A 20,706-nucleotide genomic window follows, 5' to 3' on the forward strand; every position below is an offset into this window, starting at 1 on the left:
AGGTGTCTCTCTCTGCAAGTGGCAGCCTCCGAAAGCATTCCACTCCTCCCCACAAGATGTGTATAATCACCCAGGGATCCTGCGCCCCACTCTCTGTGCGCACTGTCCTTAGTGGTCTCCTCTCGCGGGTGCCAACCGCCATGCACTCAAAACAGCCTGGTCAGGATGCCTCCCTCTTCTAGGCCCTCTTTTCCCACCGCCACTGCAACCTTCCCCCTAGCTGCTCATTTTGTCTGTCTTGATAAGGCAGCTCTGTCCTGGCATGGGCAGCTGACTTGCCCTCCTGTTGCCCAGCACAGCACCTGGCTGGCAGACTGGTAGCACAAATGACAGGAAGTCATCACAGCTCTGAAGCCAGACAGCGATGGGGAAGCCAGAGGCTGCCAGGCAAGGGCCGGGGAACAGGGCAGAAGTTGTGGTTATGAAAGGAAGCCCAGAGCGCAGACACCCCCCCCCTCCTCGCCACAGACATTCTCGTAACTGGAGGTGGGGAGTAACCTGCCCAGAATTCAGCCAGATTGGGAAAGGGGGAAGGAGGAAGTCTACAAACAAGGAGACGTCTTTAATGGTATTCTCAAATGTTCTCAGCGCTCCCCGAAAGCTCTTGGTAGCAACAGCAGCTAAGCTGGCTCTATTTTTCTTTCCAATTTATTGTATTTTACTAGTTCTAATGCTTGTCTGTGTCTCTTTATAACGCTATGAGCTGCTTTAAGCACCTTTTGGGGCGGAGAGTGGCATATTCATCCGAACAAAATCCTGAAGATGCCTATGAACACTTACTCAGAAGTAAGTCCACTAAGTTCAGCTGGACTTACTTGCAGGGGATTGCAGCACAGAGTGGGAAAGAAATTCAGGCACATTGAGACAGGGTGAAGAGATACAGGTGCAAAATCCATAAAGCTCAGCCATTGCTTTAATTCAGCTTTTTAAAAGTGCTCACACAACAGAGCAACCAAGCTTCCAGTCCTCCCTGGAAGCATCGGAGCAGCGATATTTCTGGGGGATTCCAACTATGCTCAGAAACAAGGCCCATTTTTCCTTAATGAGAAAGCAAGAATCACAGCCATAAAATGGAATGTTTGGGGTTGCCTAGAAAAAGAAGAAGGTGCCTGAGCCCAGGGAACAATGTGGCTGGGACTCTTGCGCAACATGGGACTCTTAATCTCAGGGACACGGGTTCAAGTCACACTTTGGGGCAAAAGGCACTGCAATGCAGGGGGTTGGAATGGATGACCCTCTACAATTCTATGACCCCATATCAACAAGAAAAGCACGTATACCACCCTGTGATCCTTGAGGAAAGGGGAGACAGAAATGCAGTAAAATGAACAAGTAAGTAAAACCCCTCACCCCCACCCAGAAGAAGAATGTGCAAAGGCTCCAGCGCCTCTTGAGCAGAGTGAAAGGGATCCTTTGCAAGAAAGAGCCCCATTGCCCCATGAGCAGAGGCAGAAAAGAGCTCAGCAGCAGCAGCAGCAGTCAAGTCAGATCCGGTTCTTACCTGCAGGCCTCCCGTCTCTGGCAACCAGGCCGGCAGCGAACCTTTCAGGAGGAGGAAGAAAGCAAAGAAGGGGGGGGGGGAGAGAGAAAAGAATAAAACACCGAATTCACGCGCAGGGCTTTGATGCAAAGCAGCCCCTCGGCTTTTGGGGGGAGGGCACAGGCTCAAGACCCCCCCCCAAAAAAAATACCGCCTTCCCTTTCTTCTCTAGGGGCTGACACCCCCACCCAGTTCCACTTTGGGGGGTCCCTTGCAAGCCCCCCCACCTTCCCATTTATTTATTTTTGTGGGGGGGGAGAAGAAGAAAAAGGGTCGCGACCCAAGGCAATCTTAGGGGGGCAAGTGCTATGGACCCCCCCAAAAAACCCACGCCCTTAAAGCCTCGAGAAGCTCTCCTGCGCAACCCCCAACGGAATCCCCCCAAGGCTGCATGGGATGCCTGCCTCTGACCCCCCCCCCCAAAAAAGCCACCCCCCGCCCCATAAATCCTGCTCCTCCCCTCCCCCTCCCTGCTTGCTCCGGGGCAATTTCCCCCGCCTGGCCCACCTGTCTCCCTGCAGGGGGGGCGCAGATCCGGCTCCGCGGTCGCCCCCGCCCGCCTCCTCCTCGCAGCCCCGCAGGAGCAGCAGCTTCCGGGCCCCGCCGCCCGGCCCCGCCCCCGCCCGCGCTCATTGGAGACCTCGGCGCCCGGCGGCCAATGGCGGGGCGCGGCTCCTGCGGCGGCCCCGCCCCCTCCACGTGCAGGTCTGTGATGACAGCGCGGTGGGCGGCGACGCGGAGGGAGGAGGGCGCGTCTGATTGGGCGGCGGGACCCGGAGGGGCGGGAGCCGGGCGGCCGGCCCAAAGGGACCCTCCGAGGCCATCCAGTCCAGCCCCGCCGCCCGGAGAGGGAGCAGGCGAGGCCCGGCCGGGAGAGCAGCATCCTGGGCAGGCGGCGGCCCAGCCCGCCCCGGAGCTGGACTGGGAGGTGGACTGCTCCTGGGACTGGAGCTTCCACTCCCGCCGGCTCCGTGGATCCCCAAAGCCAGGGAGATACTCGCAGTGCTGGATTGACGTAGAAGCTCAACAAGCTCTAGCTTAGGGCCCCACTCTCTCGGGGCCCCCCAAAAAATTAAAGGAAAAAAACAACACCTGGATGTTCATTTCCAAAATATAAGATAAAAAACAAATAAAATAAAACCTACATCCAGCAACAGTGTTTTGTTTTGTGCAGGCTCCTATGATGTAAGTCATGGGCCCCGCCTGCTAGCCTCCTCACTAAAATATCACAATTACTTTGATAAAATACATATTTTGTTATGTGCAAATGGCTTGAGATACCTATTAGGTCCATAAATTAGGTCCATAAATATAAAAAAGGGTAAAGGGACCCCTGACCATTAGGTCCAGTCGTGGCCGACTCTGGGGTTGCGGCGCTCATCTCGCTTTACTGGCCGAGGGAGCCAGCGTACAGCTTCCGGGTCATGTGGCCAGCAGGACTAAGCCGCTTCTGGCAAACCAGAGCAGCGCACAGAAATACCATTTACCTTCCCGCCGGAGCGGTATCTATTTATCTACTTGCACTTTGAGGTGCTTTCGAACTGCTAGGTGGGCAGGAGCTGGGACTGAGCAACAGGAGCCCACCCCTGTTGCAAAGCGACCATTTGTTGTTGAGAAAGGACAGCTGGACGTATAAAGGGCCCCATTCCCTTCAGGAGCTGAGGGCCTCCTCCAAACCAAATCCAGCCCTGGGTGACTGACATTCTCCAGGAGCTCTGAAAGGCTAGTTTGGAAGGGCTTCCCCCTTCCAGAAGCCAGGCTGTTTCCTTCTTCAGCAAAATCCAATGCTTTGTAATGCTATATAGATATAGAAATGTTTCCCAGCACTTTCCCCGGAATAGATGCTCAGCTCCTGACCTGCATTTTCCAATATTCATTTTTTTAAATTGGTATCACACTGGCCAATGTTCTCAGGGGCAGAAGTCGCTCTTAAGGGAAAGTTACCTATTTGTTCTTTGCTTCGTTGAGAATGGACTTCTTGATTCAGAGATACCCAGGGAGGCTGGCAGAGTCTCAGGAGCACTAAGCTCAGCTGGGTAACCTCCAGAACTCTTTTATCCATTATATTTGGGCCTGAAAAAGAATTCGCCACGGAACTCTGACGCAGCTTCCCCCAACCTGGTGTTGTGCACTACAACTCCCATCTGCCTAAGTGTTATTTACCTGCTCTGGCTGGGGTTGATGGGCATTGTAGTCCCAAACACCCGGAGGGCACCAGGTTGGGGAAGGCTGCCCGCTTGCATTTGCTCTGCACGTTTCACTTGGTGAGAGCAAAACCGCAGCAGCTGTTTGGGTGTTTTTAAATCCCTTTCGAAAACCCAGGTGTCATCCCGAGAGAAGAGGTGAGTCAGGCGGCTGAGGAGAGGTTGCAGCTGCGCAGCCAAAGGAAAGGGCAGCAAAAGGAGGGCAAGAGGGAGAGAGAGAGAGAGAGCCAGGGGCAAAAGTAAAAATAAGGAATGAGTCACCTCTTCCTGTCCTGAGCCGCCCTGGCCTTGTTGCTTTTCTCTTCTGTGAATGAGCATGTGCAGTTGCTGCTAAGCTCTTCACTGCCTTGAAGCAGGGAGACATCTGCGAAGCTGAATGCTAGAAGATTCAGGATGGAGAAGGTTAATGGAGAAATCTGAGGGCTCCCTTGGACAAAAAAACAAGGACACCAGCCAGGAATACCAGAGCAAAACAGCAGCCAGGAGGCTTGGTCTTTGTTGAAGACGGTCGGGACAGGACTCCCATCTGCCACCAGGTGGATGGAACAAGATGGAAGCCCCGAACAAAAGAGCCACCAAACTTTTATTAGCTGCTAATCCCCACGTTACACCCTCCAAACTACATCACTCATACATCACGGTTACATCATGAAAGGGGAGGTCTGGTGGCAGTGATATGAGCATCCTGGACCCTGCCCCATGGTTCCCCTTGCCCTCCACCAAACACCCATCAAGTGTAACAAAAGAGACATTTACATTTCCCTGTTTCCCAGCCAAGTTCATCACATCCTTTTGTCTTCATCTGGGTTTGTTATTTCTGGAATGGCTACCTGTCTGGCACTCAGGTATCAGGATGCCACGGATTATCATTTGGGCAGAGGGGCTGCTGAGGAGCTGAGCTCACATGTCTAGATGAATTTCTGAAGTTTTCCCAGTGAGCCAGTACATAGATGCATTGATCAGTGAATTCTTACATTTGGTATCCTGCAGCAAAGGCCCTTGGAATAGCTAGGAAGAAACTGTGATGAAGTGTTTTGTGGGGACAAGCCACAAAAGTCACAAAAGCGATTGTGCTGGTTTTGGTAGTGGGCTGCATGTGCAGGATATCTGCTGGAGGGGCACCTCCCCCAACCTATACATAAATTCCTGCAACAAGAAAAGAAAGCCCTTCTTTATGAAGCGCAGAGTTAACCTGTGGAACTCCTTGCCACAGGAGGCAGTGGTGACCACCAAGCCAGAGGGCTTTAAGAGGGGATTGGGCAAATTCATGGCAGAGGAGAGGGCTTGAGGGCCACTAGCCGTGTCTGCCACACTCTGCCTCTGCAGTCAGGGCAGCAATGCCTCTCAGTTCCAGTTGCTGGAACCCTCAGGAGGGCAGAGGGCTCTGGCGCTCGAATCCTGCTTACTGGTTTCTCACAGGCTACTGTGAGGACGGGATGCCCTTGGCCTGATCCTGCAGGCTGATTTTATGTTCTGAGCGGGTGGTTGCTTGAGCGCGGGGGAAGACGTCATGTAAGGACACAAACTTGTTAATATTTTTGTCGATAATTGGTTTTACCTTCTCCATAAACGGCTTTGAGTTGTTTGGCATGTTTTGTTTTTACAGTCAAATGGTGTAAAGTTTTATGAAATCGAGAAGAACTTTCTGACATGAAGAGCAGTTTGACTCGCTCAGAAGGTGATGGACTCTCTGTCGCTGGCTGGAGGGCCACCTGTCAGACATTCACCTGACACCTGTGATTCCTGCCTTGCAGGGGGTTGGACTAGATGACCCCTGGGGATCCCTTCCAACTCTACCGTTCTACGGTTGTAGATCAATGACAGCGAGTGAGCTGCTGGGACCCCAGACACATGCGTCCTGCGTTAAAGCCAGAGGAGGGAAGGGAAGCCTCAGAGCAGAAACTGCTGCATGGAAATTGTACTGCTTCACCAACACACGTTGGAATTGGAAGATGCAAAAGCCACCGAAGGAGAAGAAGGTTCCTTCTGCCAGTCCCTCCTTGCTGCACCTGTGGCTGCAGGAGCTGCCCTTTCCCATTCAGGGTCCTCAGGGGGGCAGGGAGCGCTGCGCCCCTCACGGGCAGCAAGGGCATAGGCAGTGGCGCTCCTTTGGGAGAGGTTTTCGACTTCCCAACCAGCCAGGCTGAAGCAGGGACCGGCTGGGCAGCAACCGTCTTACGAATCAGCCCAGGCTGCTGCAGACAGAAAGGCAGACCAGACCGAGAGCACAGCTGGAGTCCAGGACGCCCCCAAATACAATGGTACCTCGGTTTTCGAACATCATCTATTCCAGAAGACTGATTGAGTTCTGAAACATTCGAAAACCGAAAACTCAGTATGGAAGCCTTGATAAAGAAAATTCAATATGGAAGCCGCATGGCATGTTTTTGACCTCCAAGGCGTGTTTCTGACCTCCAAGGTGTGTTCAAAAACCGAAGCATTTACTTCCGGTATTTCAGCGTTCGAAAACTGAAATGTTTGTCAACAGAGACGTTTGAAAACCGAGGTACCACTTTAGTTCTTTGGCAGACAAGAAGGCATTTTCCTCATGAAGGAAAAAGCTGTTGACTAAAACTCAGGAACACTTTGTCGTAATGGTGGTTAGCTTCATTTGGGAGAGGGAAGGAGAATCTGCACGTGCTCAGAGGCACTGAGCCCAAGGTACCGGAAAAACTCCCGCCCGGAAACCAAAGTCCCCACTGTGGAAGGATGTGTGGATCCATAATTGGCCTCCACAGTCACTTACGGACTCATTGTTAAAACTGTGTTTATGGAAGACAATCTTACTCAGCTACGAGGGATCGCCCAAGAAAGAAGAAGAAGAACCGGAAAAAGAGGTGTTAGGTAGGCAGTGTTTGAGACGAGAAAGGTGTGGGTCTGGCCCCAGAAAACTGGTGGTTCCTTGTATTGTCCCTGACCAGCTCAGTCTGAGGCTGACAGCGAAGGAAGTGCCACTTAGATTTGGAGCCCCTTCTTGGAAGTGTGCCTGACAATAAGGAAGGCCGTCACTCACCAGACTGGGGACAGCAATTGTTCCTGCTGACTGCACATAATACAGGAAGGAGGCTTGGCAAGGAAGGCACTGACTGCAATTCCTTTGAAAGGCTTGTGTGGAATTCCATGTTTTAAAACCAGAATTCAAAGAAAGGAAGGGCGCTGCTGCTCTCTAGTGACCAACAGGCAGAATTGTCTCCAAAAAAGGCTTTCAAAGCCTGAGACAACAAAGCAAGAGAACTCTTCAGATGTGCCAGGGGCACTCTGTCAATCTATCTGCCTATCCTTCTGTGCCTCCATTGTTGAATTATTATTATTATTATTATTATTATTATTATTATTATTTATACCCCTCCCATCTGGCTGAGTTTCCCCAGCCACTCTGGGCGGCTCCAAATCAAGTGTTAAAAACAATACAGCATTAAGTATTAAAAATTTCCCTAAACAGGGCTGTCTTCAGATGTCTTTTAAAGATAAGATAGCTGTTTATTTCCTTCACATCTGAAGGGAGGGTGTTCCACAGATCGGGTGCCATCACCAAGAAGGCCCTTTGCCTGGTTCCCTGTAACCTCACTTCTCGCAGTGAGGGAACCGCCAGAAGGCCCTCAGCGCTGGACCTCAGTGTCCAGGCTGAACGATGGGGGTGGAGACGCTCCTTCAGGTATACTGGACCGAGGCTACTTAGGGCTTTAAAGGTCAGCACCTACACTTTGAACTGTGCTCGGAAACGTACTGGGAGCCAATGAACTGGTCCAGCGGCGTAGCGTGAGTTGTCAGCACCCGGGGCAACGCAAGTAATTTGCGCCCCCTAACCCGGGGCAAGGCAAGTAATTTGCGCTCCCCCCAACACCTAACCTGCGAGTTGTCGCTGGAGCTGCCGCCCAAACGACGTCGCTTGCCCGGAGGAGGAGGGGGGCAGAGAGGCAAGGAAAATGCAACATGGCCCAGCAGCTGCAGCAGCAGCGGCGGAGGCGGGGCTGTGAGGAGGGGCTGCCTGGCGCGTCCTCCGCGGCGAGCGCTGAGAGCCGTTGCCTGCCGGGCGCCTTCAGCCCGGACGCGTGCACAGCTTGTCGGTTTTGCGAGACATGCGGCTCTGCTACAGCCTGCGCCCGAGGCTCTTCGGCGACTCCGGAGGCAGCGAGCGCGCCCCCCCCCCAGATGTTGCGCCCGGTGCGGCCTGCCCCCCTTGCACCCCCCACGCTACGCCACTGAACTGGTCTAAGGTTCCATAAAATTGTGCTCAAGTTACTGTGAAGAATTGTATTTTCCACTGAACAGGTGGGGTGAGCTGAGTTTTCTGACTGAGTCACAGGTTTTAGGACAGCCTTTCCGAGTGCTCACGAATCTTAATGAAGCAGCCCCCACCGCTCAGAGTCAGGCGTTGCTTTTGCACACAAAGGGCTTCCTGGGCACGGACCAAAATGCTGCAAGTTGGAAAAGATGGAGGCAGAGTTCTTTCCATTTTTAGCTGAAAAAGCTGGTGTGTTCTTGAGTCTTATACTGGAATCTCTCTCTCTTGGTCTTCACTCGTAGCTGAGTAAGATTGTCTTCCATGAACATGGTCATAACAGTGAGTCCATAAGAGACTATGGAGTCTCTATGGAGACTCTGTCCAGGAAATTCTGGGCATATGGCAGCCCTAATTTATATGTTGGTTCACATTTGTTTGTTCAGCCTGGGTCATATTCCACTTTGGAGATGGATTTCCCATTGTCCTATGGTGAGTCTGATCTTTCTTCTTCTTTCTTGGGCGATCCCTTGTAGCTGAGTAAGATTGTCTTCCATAAACACGGTTTGAACAATGACCCTGTAAGTGACTGTGGAGGCCAATTCTGGATCCACACGTCCTTCCACAGTGGGGACATTGGGTTCCAAGCGGGAGCTGATCACGGTGTGGATTTGCCAAGCATGCCTTCCTCTTAGCACATTTCTCCCTTGCACCCTGAATTTGTGCTTCTTCAAAATCCATGATGCCATTAGTAGAAGCTGTTCTCCAATTGGAGCACTTGGAGGCCAGTGCTTCTCAATTATCAATTTTTATAATGCATTTTTTAAAGATTTGCTTTGAGAGCGTCTTTAAAACTCTTTTGTTGACCACCAGTATTTTGCTTTCTGTACTTACGTTGGGAATAGAATAGTTGCTCTGGAAGATGATAATCAGGCATCCAAACAACATGGGATCAATATATGCAAAAATGGAAATGTATAACTGAGACGATGTATCGTTTATTGTTTTAGTAACATTTAAAGCAACTTTCTGCCGGTAAAGCTTTAAAACATACTTTTTGTGTGTGCTGAGAATTTATTTCGTCACAAAAAGTCAGAGCAGAGAGAGGACCTCCTCGGCTGGCTCCATGAATCATCTACATCCCTGCCCAAATGCCAAGAGCTAAATCAGTGGGGAGAGGAGACGACAGCAAGCGGAGCTGCCCCACCGAACTGTTTCCTTGGCGGATTGATTTGTGTGACTTAGGAGAGAGAGACCCTCGTGTTGCCTCTTTGCTTCGCTTTCCCATGTCCAGAGAGAGAGAATGTGCAGCAGCCGGAACGATGAGGAAGGGGAGTCCACAGTAAGACTGAAGGGGTGCATGTTCTGGGGGTTCACTGTACTGGGTGCCTGAGGGTGACCAGGGTATGGTCTTGGCTCAGGGCAGGGTGCCCCTCTATGACATGCCCGGTGCCTTTATGAGGTGGCCTGGAACGCTGCCATGGGCCTCAGGTGGCCCAGAAAGGCAGCAGGGGGAGGCTTAGTTGTTGTGGGCCCACAGGCCTGGGCAGCCAAGATGGGGGTGTCACACGATGACTCCTTCAGCTGCTATTTCTCCTGCTGCTTGGTCCCCTGGTTCCTCCTCGGCGGCAGCGTCGTCTTCTCCCTCCTCGTCTGCTTCTCCCGGAAGATTCTGCAGGGGAGGCTTCTTCCGGAGAGGAGAACCTGTCCGCTGTCTGCAGGTGCCTGGCCCAAGACGCCACGGGTGGGTATCTGCGTCTGAGGCGAAATGCAGCCAGGACTTTCATGCAACACAGGCGCACGACACTCTTGCCACATCTGCAAGACCTGACCTGGTTTAGGAACTCTGGTTCTGCACCTGAGCATGTGCAGAAAGGGCGGGAGGAGGGTCAAGGCTTTGGGGGCTCCTTAATGAGTCTGGTAGCAAGTGCAAAAGCTCCTTAAAGTGCCCTTTGCTCAGTCTGGGTGAAGGATGCTTCAGGAGAAGATGGGGAGCAGCTGCTTCCACATTTAAGCTTGCCAGAGAATCCCTCCTTTTCCCCAACCGGGTGCCCTCCGGCTGTTTTGGACTCCAGTTCCCATCAGCCTCAGCATCAAATAGCTGCACTGGCTGGGGTTGATAAGAACATAAGAAGAGCGTGCTGGATCAGGCCAATGGCAGGATTTGGACGCAGCAACTGGGATTCAAAAGTATTTATTGTCTCCAGCTGTGGAGGCAGAGCAGAACCATTGTGTTTATAATGTATATACAAAATCATTGCAAACAGGATAAAACATTAGCAGGATTCTAGATACACTTGTAATGTAATAGGATGTATAGATAACTTAGGAAGAGGAAAGATTGGAGAAGTATTGATATGCAGTTGAAAATAGAATTAAGAGGACCATGGATGGGATGGGGGGAGGGGAGTCAGGAAATTCAGAGTAATCTCGATATGTGGCCTATATATGATCTTTTGATGTAAGTTTATTCTTACTCTCTTTTCTTTTTCTATATTTTCTTTCTTTATGTTTGAAAATCAGATTTAAAAATTAACAAAGGCTCTTTTCCTTCCTTTGAGTAACTCTTCTCCCTCGTCTCTTCCTGACAGGCTCATCCCACGAGCAGAGACCGGCCCCAGGCAACTGTAAGAAAGGCGAAAGGTAATGCAGGGCGGGTGGCCCTGGGGACACCCCGAGATCCCAGCTCCCCCAAATTGGTATCAGCACCACCAGGTGGCCCTGTTAGGAACCCATTTTGGAAGCGGGGCTGTGAAATCCAAACTCCCCTTAACTCAGCCAAGCTCTTTTCCTGCTCCTCTTCCTACAACTGCTGTGGCTTTCCTGTAACCTTCCCAACCAGCAGTCAGGCCAGATCCTGCCACTAATGGTGCCCCCCAAGGCCCAACTCCTGCATGCCCCAAAATTCTCCTCCACCAACGCCCTTTCTCCTCTCTGCTCCCTGGAGTGGGTGCTTCTGAGGGTTTGGAGGAGGAGGAGAAGGAAAAGAGGCTGTCAGCAACAGCAGGGGCCTCGCAGCCAGGTGGGTCTCCACCCCACACATTCCATAGCATGCCCTGGAAGGGAGATGGACCAAGAAATAAGCACACCAAGAACTGAGGCCAATATAAGTTTCAGTCGTGGGAGCGGTCCCGACTCGCAAATCAATAGTCAATTGTAACAAAAACTAATCCATTCAAAAGTATGTATTCTGACAAGGATTACAAACTCAAATGGACTAACATGAACTTACTGGTTTCTGATCCATAATTGACTTCTGCTCAATGATTGAAACTAAGACCTTCACATCTCTACTCATAAACTCTTATCTCTAATTCTGTAACTAATAATTCTGTTATATATATATCCTTATGAGTTTGTAATCCCTGTTTGGGTTTGTAATCTCTAATCCTTGTCAGAATACATACTTATGAATGGATTAGTTTTTGTTACAATTGACTATTGATTTGCGAGTAGGGACCACTCCCACTACTGAAACTTATATTGGCCAGAGTTCTTGGTGTGCTTTTTTCCTGGAAGGGAGATGGGCAACTTGCCGGTCAGAGTTCTGCCTCCTGCTTTCATTAGAGAACGCAGCGCGGTGGATTTCATCAATAAACACACAGTTGTGATATTTGGGGTGACTTTATTTGGTCAGAGCAGCAGTGGCTGCTGGGAATCCCACAAGAGTCTCCCGGCCTCTAAATCACACAGGCTTATCCAGAGGCATTCCCTCGCCTTAATTTTATGCTTGCTGAAAAATCAAGTCACATTCTCAGAAGGAAAAGCGTGCTGGCATTGTCAGAGCTAGGTGCCTGATTCAGCGAGAGAACAGCGTGTCTGCTCCCTCTCAGGATAGCTCAAGGCTCAGCTTTTCCTGCACAAACATCCTTGACATGTTCTTAATACCATCTCCCAATAATATCCTTTCACAGTCTTTGGATGTCGGTTCCCTATCAAAGCCTGTGCTATCATTCCCACTCCAACAGCTCGCCCTCTTCTCCTCTGCAGACCTCCAAGGACAGCGGCCTGGGCTGGAGCAGGATGGCCCCTCGCCCAGGACCCCTCGCCAGGACCCCATCCGCCACCTGCTGTGTGCCGACCCCGCCTGCACCCTCTGCGACAGGGTGGCTGTGCAGGCCAGACGGCTGGCTTACCCCAGAGGACGGGGCCTCCCACCTTCGCCAGCGCCGCTGGACCCCAACACCTCATGCCTGGAGTACTCCAGCTGCCTAGACATGTCCAAACCACCCGCTTCTGTCACTTTGCTCAGGAGTGACAGTGAGCCTGGCCCCGCCGGCGACCTCTCCCTTTCCCCTCTGGGAGCACCTCCTGCACCCTGCAAAGGTCCTCACCAGCTCAGACCCCCGAAGAAGCAGAGGGCGGCGAAGAAGGCTAAGCAGGAGGGTCTCAGGGGCCTGGAGGAATGCATGTGCTGCTCTGACGACTGGGTGGAAGAACAGGCCGCCCTCAGCTCCTCCACCTTCAGCTTCTCGGAGATCTCCTTCACCAGCAGGACAGACTACAGCTCCTCTTCTGCTCGGTCCAAGACATCCCTCGAAGTCACCCTCCGGCAAGTCTCTGAATGTTCGCTGAGGATTGAGAGCAGCACATCTTCCAGGGTATGGGCAGAGCCTGTGGAGGAGGAAGCCTTTGTCAGGAAGAGGAAATCCCCAAGGACCAGCCCCACCAGAGGACGTCCCAAGAGACGAGGGCGCACCAGGGAGAAAGGCTCTCCTGTTTCTTGTAGGAAGCAGGGGTCTCTGAGGGCAGAGTTTGCTCCCACAGACACTCCCTTCCTGACGGAGGCTGCCCGGGCAATCCTGGAGTGGCACGTGCTTTGGAAGCGAGCCCAGCATGCCCTGGGGCTGCCCCAGTCCCTCCTGCGCTCTCTCCGGGCCTTCATGCCCGCTGCTCCAGGTTCTGCCCCCCGAAAGGCCACGGGGGACGCTGTGTCTGTGACCCAGCCTCAGGCGCCCTCCTTTCTGAGCGAGGACTCCAGGGCAGGACTCGAGAAGCACCTCCAGAAGATGGTGCGCCTCAAGCGCTGGGGGCTGCCACAGAGGGTGCGGGAGGCCCTGCAACACATGCACCCAGCCGCACCACGGAAAGCGCTCCAGAGCGAGGGCCGAGGGCTGGCGAGTTCTGGGGCCGGAGGAGCACAGCAGCAAGCCACGGCCGTGAGCTTCAGACCCGCTGGTGCCTCTCCAGTGAAGCTCCCTCCGCCCGCCCAGAAGATGCCTGCCTCCCTGGTGAAGCCATTCCCCCTGGGCTGGAAGTACCTGCAGCCAACAAGCCATCCCCACCCGCGGGTGGAAGCAGAGAGGGTGGCGCTTGCTCCTGAGCGGGCCCACCCCCAGGTGGCTCACCCTCCTCACCACAGAGCCCCCAGGCTGCAGCCTCCAGCCCCACCTCTCCCTGCTCTGGACTTTGTGGCGCCCACTGCCTTGGCCGGCCTGGAGACCCACACCCTCCAGAAGAGGCTCCAGCACCAGTGGGGCCTCCCTGGCCTCCTCCAGAGGTCCCTGCAGCACTTCCTCCCGGCTCCTCCGCCCCGGCCACCAACCCATCGCCTCCTCATCCCGCGGGGCTCCCAGCAAGTGCGCCCTGCAATTGGGCAGCTGCCCTGCATCCCGCCGGAGACCAAGAAGCTGCTGGAAAGCCACCTCAAGAGAGTCGTGATAGAGAGGCGCTGGGGCCTCCCCAGGCGGGTCTTGGAGTCCCTCCAGCACTTCCGGGCCCCCTCTCCCCTACCAACAATAAAGCCCAGGGACAGGGAGAAGGTCTCTGGGCCCCACGGAGCGGAGCGGCTTCCACCCCAAAAGCTACCCACCCTGCCAGAGACCCGCTGGGACGCCAAGCACCAGGCCTTGCAGCGGCAAGTGGCCAAGAAAGTCCTGGAAATGCAACTGGGCTTCTTTTCGCCCGTGGTCCGTCTGTCGCAAGAACTCAGCCACCGAGTGGGCAGGGAGACCCTTCCCAGGGTCCTGCCGCAGGGGCTGAGACCTCTCCGGCCGAGATCGCAGGCCTTCCCCTTCCTGGAAGAGTCTGCGCTGCAGTCGATTGAACTGAACCTCGTCCGGAAACAGCTGGCCTACCGTTGGGGGCTGCCCACCCTCTACAGGAGGTCCGTGGCTCTCCTGGTCCCCGACCCTCCTCTCTCGCCTGTGGCCGGCACAACCACAGCCAGGTTCGCCGCAACAGAGACCCTCTTCGTTGGCACTGAGGTTCGGGGAGAGCTGGAGTGGCACGTCAGGAGGAAGCAGGTGCAGCACACCTGGGGGCTGCCTAGCCTGGTCCAGCGCTCCCTCCGCAACCTTCTCCTTGCCACCCCCCAGCTGTGCCGCCAGAGGCGTGGGCAGGGGACTGTGACTGTCCTCCAGGAGAGGCCCCTGTTTCTCCGCAAGGAAATCCGGCATAAACTGGAGCTGAATGTGCGGAAAAGGGTCGTTCTCCAGCGGTGGGGGCTGCCCAAGTTGGTACTGGAGTCCCTGCGCTTCCTGTTTCCAGAGATGCGGCTCCAGCCCCCCAGGAAGGAAGCACCAAAATCTCCCCTGGCTCTGCCTGAGGGACACAGCCCCGGCGACCGCAACAGAGGAGGCTACCTGGGGGCTTTGGCTAGTGTCGTGGCGACTCCCCGGAAGGCTCACCTGGTGGTCTTGAGCCACCAGATGATGGAGCAGCACGTGGCAAAGAGGTCCGTGGAGCTGCTCTTGGGGGTCTTCCCTCCCGTGGCCCAGGTCTCGTGGCGCCTCGCCTCGCTCTCCACGAGGCCGTTGCTCCCCCGGCTGATACGTCCCGGCCAAGGTGCCCTTCAACCTTGCAGCAGCTTCCTTCCTTTCGTCCGCCCAGAGGACGTGGGTCAGATTGAGCTAGCCGTTTGCCGGAGCCACCTGGCCTCCCTCTGGGGGCTGGGGGTGCGCTACACAGAGGTGCTGCGGGTGGTGCTCCGTGGGCCACCCACTCGGCCTCTCGCCCCCCAGCAGACGGGCCAGGAGTTCTTGGAGCCCCACACACCATTCCTGGCCCAGTCGGACAGAGACGTCCTGGAGCTGTGCGTCAGGAAGAGACGGCTGCAGCACCAGTGGGGGTTGCCCGCTCTCATTCAGAGGTCCCTGAGGGCCTTCATGCAAGGCTCTCCCCTCCTGCCGGCTGGCCGTAGGGCCAGGATCCAAGTGGTTGTCCTGGAACAGGAGCTGCTCTTCCTCCCGGGGACGACCCGTAACCACCTGGAGCTCCACGTGCAGAAGATGAAGCTGCAGCGGCAGTGGGGGCTTCCCAGAAGAGTCCTGCAGTCCTTGAAGATCTTTGCCCCTTCAGGTCTTCCGGGCAAGGTGGGGAGGGGCAGGCCTTGGACACAGAGGCCCCCACAGCCCCCTCTGGAACAGCTGGTGCCTTTAGGAGCCGTGGCCTTCTCCCAGGGGAGCCGGGGCCAGTTTGACATACAGGAAAAGGCCGAGGAGGAGGAGAACATCCAAGAAGAGGAGGAGCAGGAGAGCAGGGAATGGTCCTTGAGTGGAAAAGAGGTCGTAGATAAATGCAGCAGCAGCAGCAGCAGCAGCCCAGAGAGCTGGCACGACACAGAAGAGGCTCCAACGTCCCACGAGGAATGTGCCGAATATGCTGCACCACGCCCAGCCTCCTGCGCCCACCAGGATGGCAAGGGAAGCAGGACATGCCAGGCGCTAGAGCAAAAAGTCCTTGATGGGGACCGGGCTCTGCGGAGGACCCAGCCCGGAAGCGAAGGCAAAGGAGAGCAAGGAGGCCCATCTCAGCTCCTGCCCGCAGGAGAAGGCATCCTCTTGGGCCGCCACAGGGACACTGACAAGAACCTGTCCCTGCTTGGCTCCATCGTGGAGAAGAAGCTGGGCCCACAGCAGGGGAGCCACATCTGGCTGCATGAGCAGGGAAGGCAGGCGGAGGAGAGCCTGCCACGGGGCCACCAGGGGCCTGGCTTTGATGAGGACCAGAGGCATGCGGGGGGAATCGGAGCCCAACATCACTGGGGTGCCATGAGCTATGCAGGAGAAGCCGTCACTGTGAAGTGGGAAGAAACCCAGTGTTGCTTTAGTCAAGTAGCAGACTCTGCAGGGCAGGCTGGTGAGGAGGCTCAAGGCCTGGGCTCAGCCCATGCCCCCAAAGTGCAGCTGCTCCAGGCAGGCAGGATGGAGTCCCGTGTCAGGCTTGAAGAATCTTCTGTAAGGGCAGCTTTGTGGATGCCCTCGGAAATGGGCGGAGGGAGGAGTGGGGCGAGAGGCACAAGGCCCACAACAAGGGGGGAAGGAAGAGGCACGCTCAGTCAAGATGGGCTGCTTGGAAGTGGAGGACAGAGATGGAGCAGCAAGGAGCAGAGATGGAGGAGCAAAGAGCAGAGATCTAGTAGCAGGGAGCAGAGATCGAGCAGAAAAGAGCAGAGATCAAGCAGCAGAAGTTCAAGCATTAAGGAACGGAGGTCGAGCAGCAGGGAGCAGAGATGGAGCAGCAAAGATCAGAGATCGAGCAGCAAGGAGCAGAGATCAAGCAGCAGAAGTTCAAGCATTAAGGAACGGAGGTCGAGCAGCAGGGAGCAGAGATGGAGCAGCAAGGAGCAGAGATCGAGCAGCAAGGAGCAGAGATCAAGCAGCAGAAGTTCAAGCATTAAGGAACGGAGGTCAAGCAGCAGGGAGCAGAGATGGAGCAGCAAGCAGCAGAGATCGAGCAGCAAGGAGCAGAGATCGAGCAGCAAAGATCAGAGATTGAGCAGCAAGGAGCAGAGATCGAGCAGCAAAGATCAGAGATCGAGCAGCAGAAGTTCAAGCATTAAGGAACGGAGGTCAAGCAGCAGGGAGCAGAGATGGAGGAGCAAAGAGCAGAGATGGAGCAGCAAGGAGCAGAAGTGTAGCAGCAAGGAACGTAAGCTGAGCACAAGTGACCAGAAATCAAGCAGCAGAAAAAAGAGATCAAAAATTGGGGCCTGGATATTCTGTGGCAGAAAACAGAAATCCGAGGGCAGGGCCCAAAATTCAAGCAAGCGGCGAGGAAGGTCTCGGAGCCAAGTGCAGAGCAAAGGAGGGCGCGGAGGCAACCATTTGCCAAGAGCCCAACCATAGCAGCACTGAAGGACCCAGAATTTATTTATTTACTGACATAGTTACGTTTTATATTCACGAGAGACCTCATTAAGTAAATTCTCTAGGCACCAAACAAAATAAAAAGAGAATAAGAATCTGAGGGTTGTGTTGGAGCCATCAGTGGGTTGCCATGTGTCCTCTTTTTCCGGGGTAAAATTTCTGTCCAGGTGCATTTTTCAAATTTGCCATTATGTCTCTGGCTATACTTCTCGATGAGACATAGGCATAACTGGGCTTGAAGACTTGCTTTCCTCTTCTCTTCTCCTGCCCCCCCCCCCAGCAATGTATCACAGCTTCTACAGCCTACATATAGTTATTGTTGTTTAGTCATCTTAGTCGTATCCGTGACCCCATGAACCATGCCTTGGAAACTCTCACTTTCTTCTCAAAGCTTCTCCTTTTTTATGTCCATGGAGTTTTCTTGGCAAAATACTGGAGCGGTTTGCCAGTTCCTTATCCAGGTGGATCACATTTAGTTTAAACTCTCAGCTATGACCTGTCCGTCTTGGGTGGCCCTGTGTGGCATGGCTCACAGCTTCTTGGGGTTATTCAAGCCCCTTCGCCACGACCAGGCAGGGATCCATGAAGGGGCTACATATAGTAGGGGCATTTAAAATGAGAGTTCTCATAGCACCCTCTTTTTTGCTCTTCATAATAGGGCAACCCTAAAAGAATCCATAGTTGGCTTAAGAGACAACATCAACTGGTTTCATTGCTGAATAATGATTGTAAGTTATATGCATGGATTATGGAAAATCAGCTGAAAAGTGGTGTTAAGGGACTTCATATATCAAGATCAAGCTGGATTTCGACCGGGTAGACATTTGTGTAATAATGTTAGGAACACTATAGACATAATAGAGTATTTAGAGGTAAGAAATGAAAAACAAGCAGCATTAATATTTTTGGATGCGGAGAAAGCCTTTGACGACTTTTTTTGTAAATAATTTTTATTCATTTCCCAATAATAATAAAAATCATTCATATTGATAACAAATTAAACCAAATCTTACCAAATTCAAAAAACAGCACATCCAATTATATAGTCTAAATTAATTTATTTCAATAGGGACTTCACGTGTTCTGCATTTCAAGAGCTACCGTATTTTTCGCTCTATAACACGCACCCGACCATAACACGCACATAGTTTTTAGAGGAGGAAAATCCGTAGGCATGCCACCCGTAGGCATTCCTTCCATAACACGCACAGACATTTCCCCTTACTTTTTAGGAGGAAAAAAGTGAGTGTTATGGTGCAAAAAATACGGTAATATCCATCCTTTATTTTCTGCTGATACTGATCATCTGCTCCAGCAGTCACTGGTTTAACTCTCTCTCTTGTTTTATTTTACCATTCCTTATTTATAGTCGCATTGGGGACAATTTTCCCATATTGCTCTCAGTCTTAATTGTGAGGGTTTGATTAGCTGCTTGTGCGTGAAAACGTGCTCCCTCAGAGTTTGTGCGACCCCACAAACCTCCGTGTGTGACGGAGCTCCTCAGACATGTCTGCTCTAGTCACTAGTAGAGTCCGACAGTGGCTGTCTGCGGAAGCGTTTCCAGCAAAGAAGTTCCTTAACGGAAACGCGTCTCCTGGACTCACGGCGTGACAGTTTCCTGCGAGGTGTGGGTCTCCCTATGGGAGACTCCGATACCTCCCCACTGTTCTCGCTGGAAGCCTCCCTGAGCCCTCCCTCCTGCTCGCATTCCCTCAGAGACCCACTCCTCCCCCTGCTGGTCCCTGCTTCAGCAGTAGAGTCTCTTTCATCCTGCCTGAGTCCCTCCACCACCTGATGCTCTGATGGCAGTTCCCTGACATCCACCTCCCCTCCAGGGCCCCCCTCACCCCCTCCCAATTCCTCCCCCCTGGGAGGTGAAGGGCTAAAACCCCGAAACGAATCTTCCTCATCTTCTGACGTCTCGAACAATTCTCTCCATCGATCGTCGTCCTGGCCAGCTGAATCCTCCTCCTCTTCAGAATCTGGGAACCCCTCCAACTCCTCTTCCTCGTCGGTGGTGGCAAAGTATTCCCTTCGGAACCTCGCTACAGGCTGAGGTTTACGTGGGAACCTCTGATGAAAAGTCTCTATTAAAACCTCGTCATTGACATCCTCTGCCCTAACCCAGGTGTTTTCCGACTCCGGTTCCCCTTCCCACATTACCAAATACTCTACCTGATCTCCCTTCCACCTGGAATCGAGGATCTCCGCTACATGGTAGCTGTGTTCCTTCTCCTCCATTGCTGGTCCCCTGGTGACCCTCCCCTCACTGTCTCCTCTATACGGTGACAGCAACGACCTGTGAAAAACTGGGTGCAGCTTCATGTGGTTCGGTAACCGGAGCCTGAAAGCCACTGGATTGACCTGCTGTATGACTTCAAACGGACCCAGCCTTTTGGGTCTTAATTTCTTACAACCTCCTTTGAATGGCAACCCTTGGGTTGACAGCCACACCTGGTCCCCCACCCTGATGCTTTCACCTTCCCTTCTGTTTTTGTCTGCCTGCCTCTTATATTCCTCCTTAGCCCTGTTTAAGTTGAGTTGGAGCTGGCGATGGATCGCTTCCATTTCTTCCACGAACTGTTCTGCAGCTGGAACGCTCCAGTTCTCCCCCTCCCCCCCTGGGAAGGCTCTGGGATGGCACCCGTGATTAGCCAAAAAGGGGCTCATCCCCGTGGACACGTTCTCTGCATTGTTGTAGGCAAATTCTGCCAACGCCAGCTTCTCCACCCAATCATTCTCTCTGTCATTAACATAACACCTCAAATATTGTTGGAGAACCCCATTTGCTCTTTCCGCCTGCCCGTTGGTTTCAGGATGACGGGCCGTCGAGAAATTAACCTCTACATGCAGTAAGCTCATGAGCTTCCTCCAGAACCTGGAAGTAAATTGTTTCCCTCGGTCTGAAACCACCCTCAAGGGGGCGCCATGCAACCTAAACACATTCTCTACAAACAATTTGGCGGTTTCTTCTGCTGTAACCGCATGTGAGCAGGCTATGAAGTGGGCCATTTTAGTTAACAGGTCTACTACAACCATGATGGCTGTTTTCCCTCTAGACCTTGGCAGATCAGTCATGAAATCTATTGCCACTGCTTCCCACGGTCTCTCAGGTGTGGGCAGTGGTTCTAATAAACCAGCCGGCGCCCGCCTCTCCCCCTTGGCTCTTTGGCATTGTTCACACCCTCTCACATACTCCCGCACATCTTCCCTGACCTTGGGCCACCAAAATTCCCTGGTAACCAGCCACATGGTTTTGTGTTGCCCAAAGTGCCCTGCTGTGGGGCTATCGTGCAGCTGCTTGAGTACTTTCTCCCTCAATTCCCCTTCAGGGATATATAACGCTCCCTTATAATACAATGCCCCATTTCTCTCCTCAAAACCACCGGATTTGTCTTCCTCCCCTCTGAGATCCCTGAGTTTCCCCTGGGCGTATGCATCCTGCACCGTACCCTCTACCAATTCCCTTTGCCCCACCAAAGTCGCCCCACACACCCAGCGGTCCTCTGGAATGATATGGGTTTCTTCGGGTGCTCCCTCCCCCTCCAAATATTCAGGTTTGCGTGAGAGAGCGTCCGCCCTAACATTCTCTGGGCCTGGCACATAACAAATCTCAAAGTTAAATTTGGAGAACTCTTGGGCCCATCTCAA

General features: G+C 53.3%; 3 protein-coding genes across 3 annotated transcripts in view; 1 reads left to right on the forward strand and 2 right to left on the reverse strand.

Annotated features, from left to right (window-relative positions):
• ATOSB (atos homolog B) overlaps positions 1–2,148 on the reverse strand; it is a 33,918-nt gene extending 31,770 nt beyond the window's left edge. Inside the window, exons 1-2 of the mRNA XM_083466034.1 lie at positions 2,048–2,148; positions 1,502–1,542 (exon numbers count right to left, since the gene is read on the reverse strand). The gene's annotated coding sequence lies outside the window, so the exon portion shown is untranslated. The remainder of the gene's footprint in view (positions 1–1,501; positions 1,543–2,047) is intronic.
• The window catches only part of PIGO (phosphatidylinositol glycan anchor biosynthesis class O), a 125,719-nt gene that overhangs the window by 69,640 nt on the left and 35,373 nt on the right, over positions 1–20,706 (reverse strand). The gene's annotated exons all lie outside the window — the stretch shown is intronic.
• On the forward strand, positions 9,447–17,155 carry LOC310688816 (uncharacterized protein; the record flags this gene model as incomplete). Its single annotated transcript, XM_083465604.1, has 3 exons — positions 9,447–9,710; positions 10,558–10,609; positions 11,957–17,155. 3 exons carry the CDS (start codon positions 9,447–9,449, stop codon positions 17,032–17,034), a joined length of 5,394 nt encoding a protein of 1,797 aa, XP_083321730.1. The 3' UTR covers positions 17,035–17,155.

This window comes from Podarcis liolepis, assembly GCF_965112155.1.
Source record: "Podarcis liolepis genome assembly, chromosome: 11".
In the NCBI taxonomy this organism is placed as follows: Eukaryota; Metazoa; Chordata; class Lepidosauria; order Squamata; family Lacertidae; genus Podarcis; species Podarcis liolepis.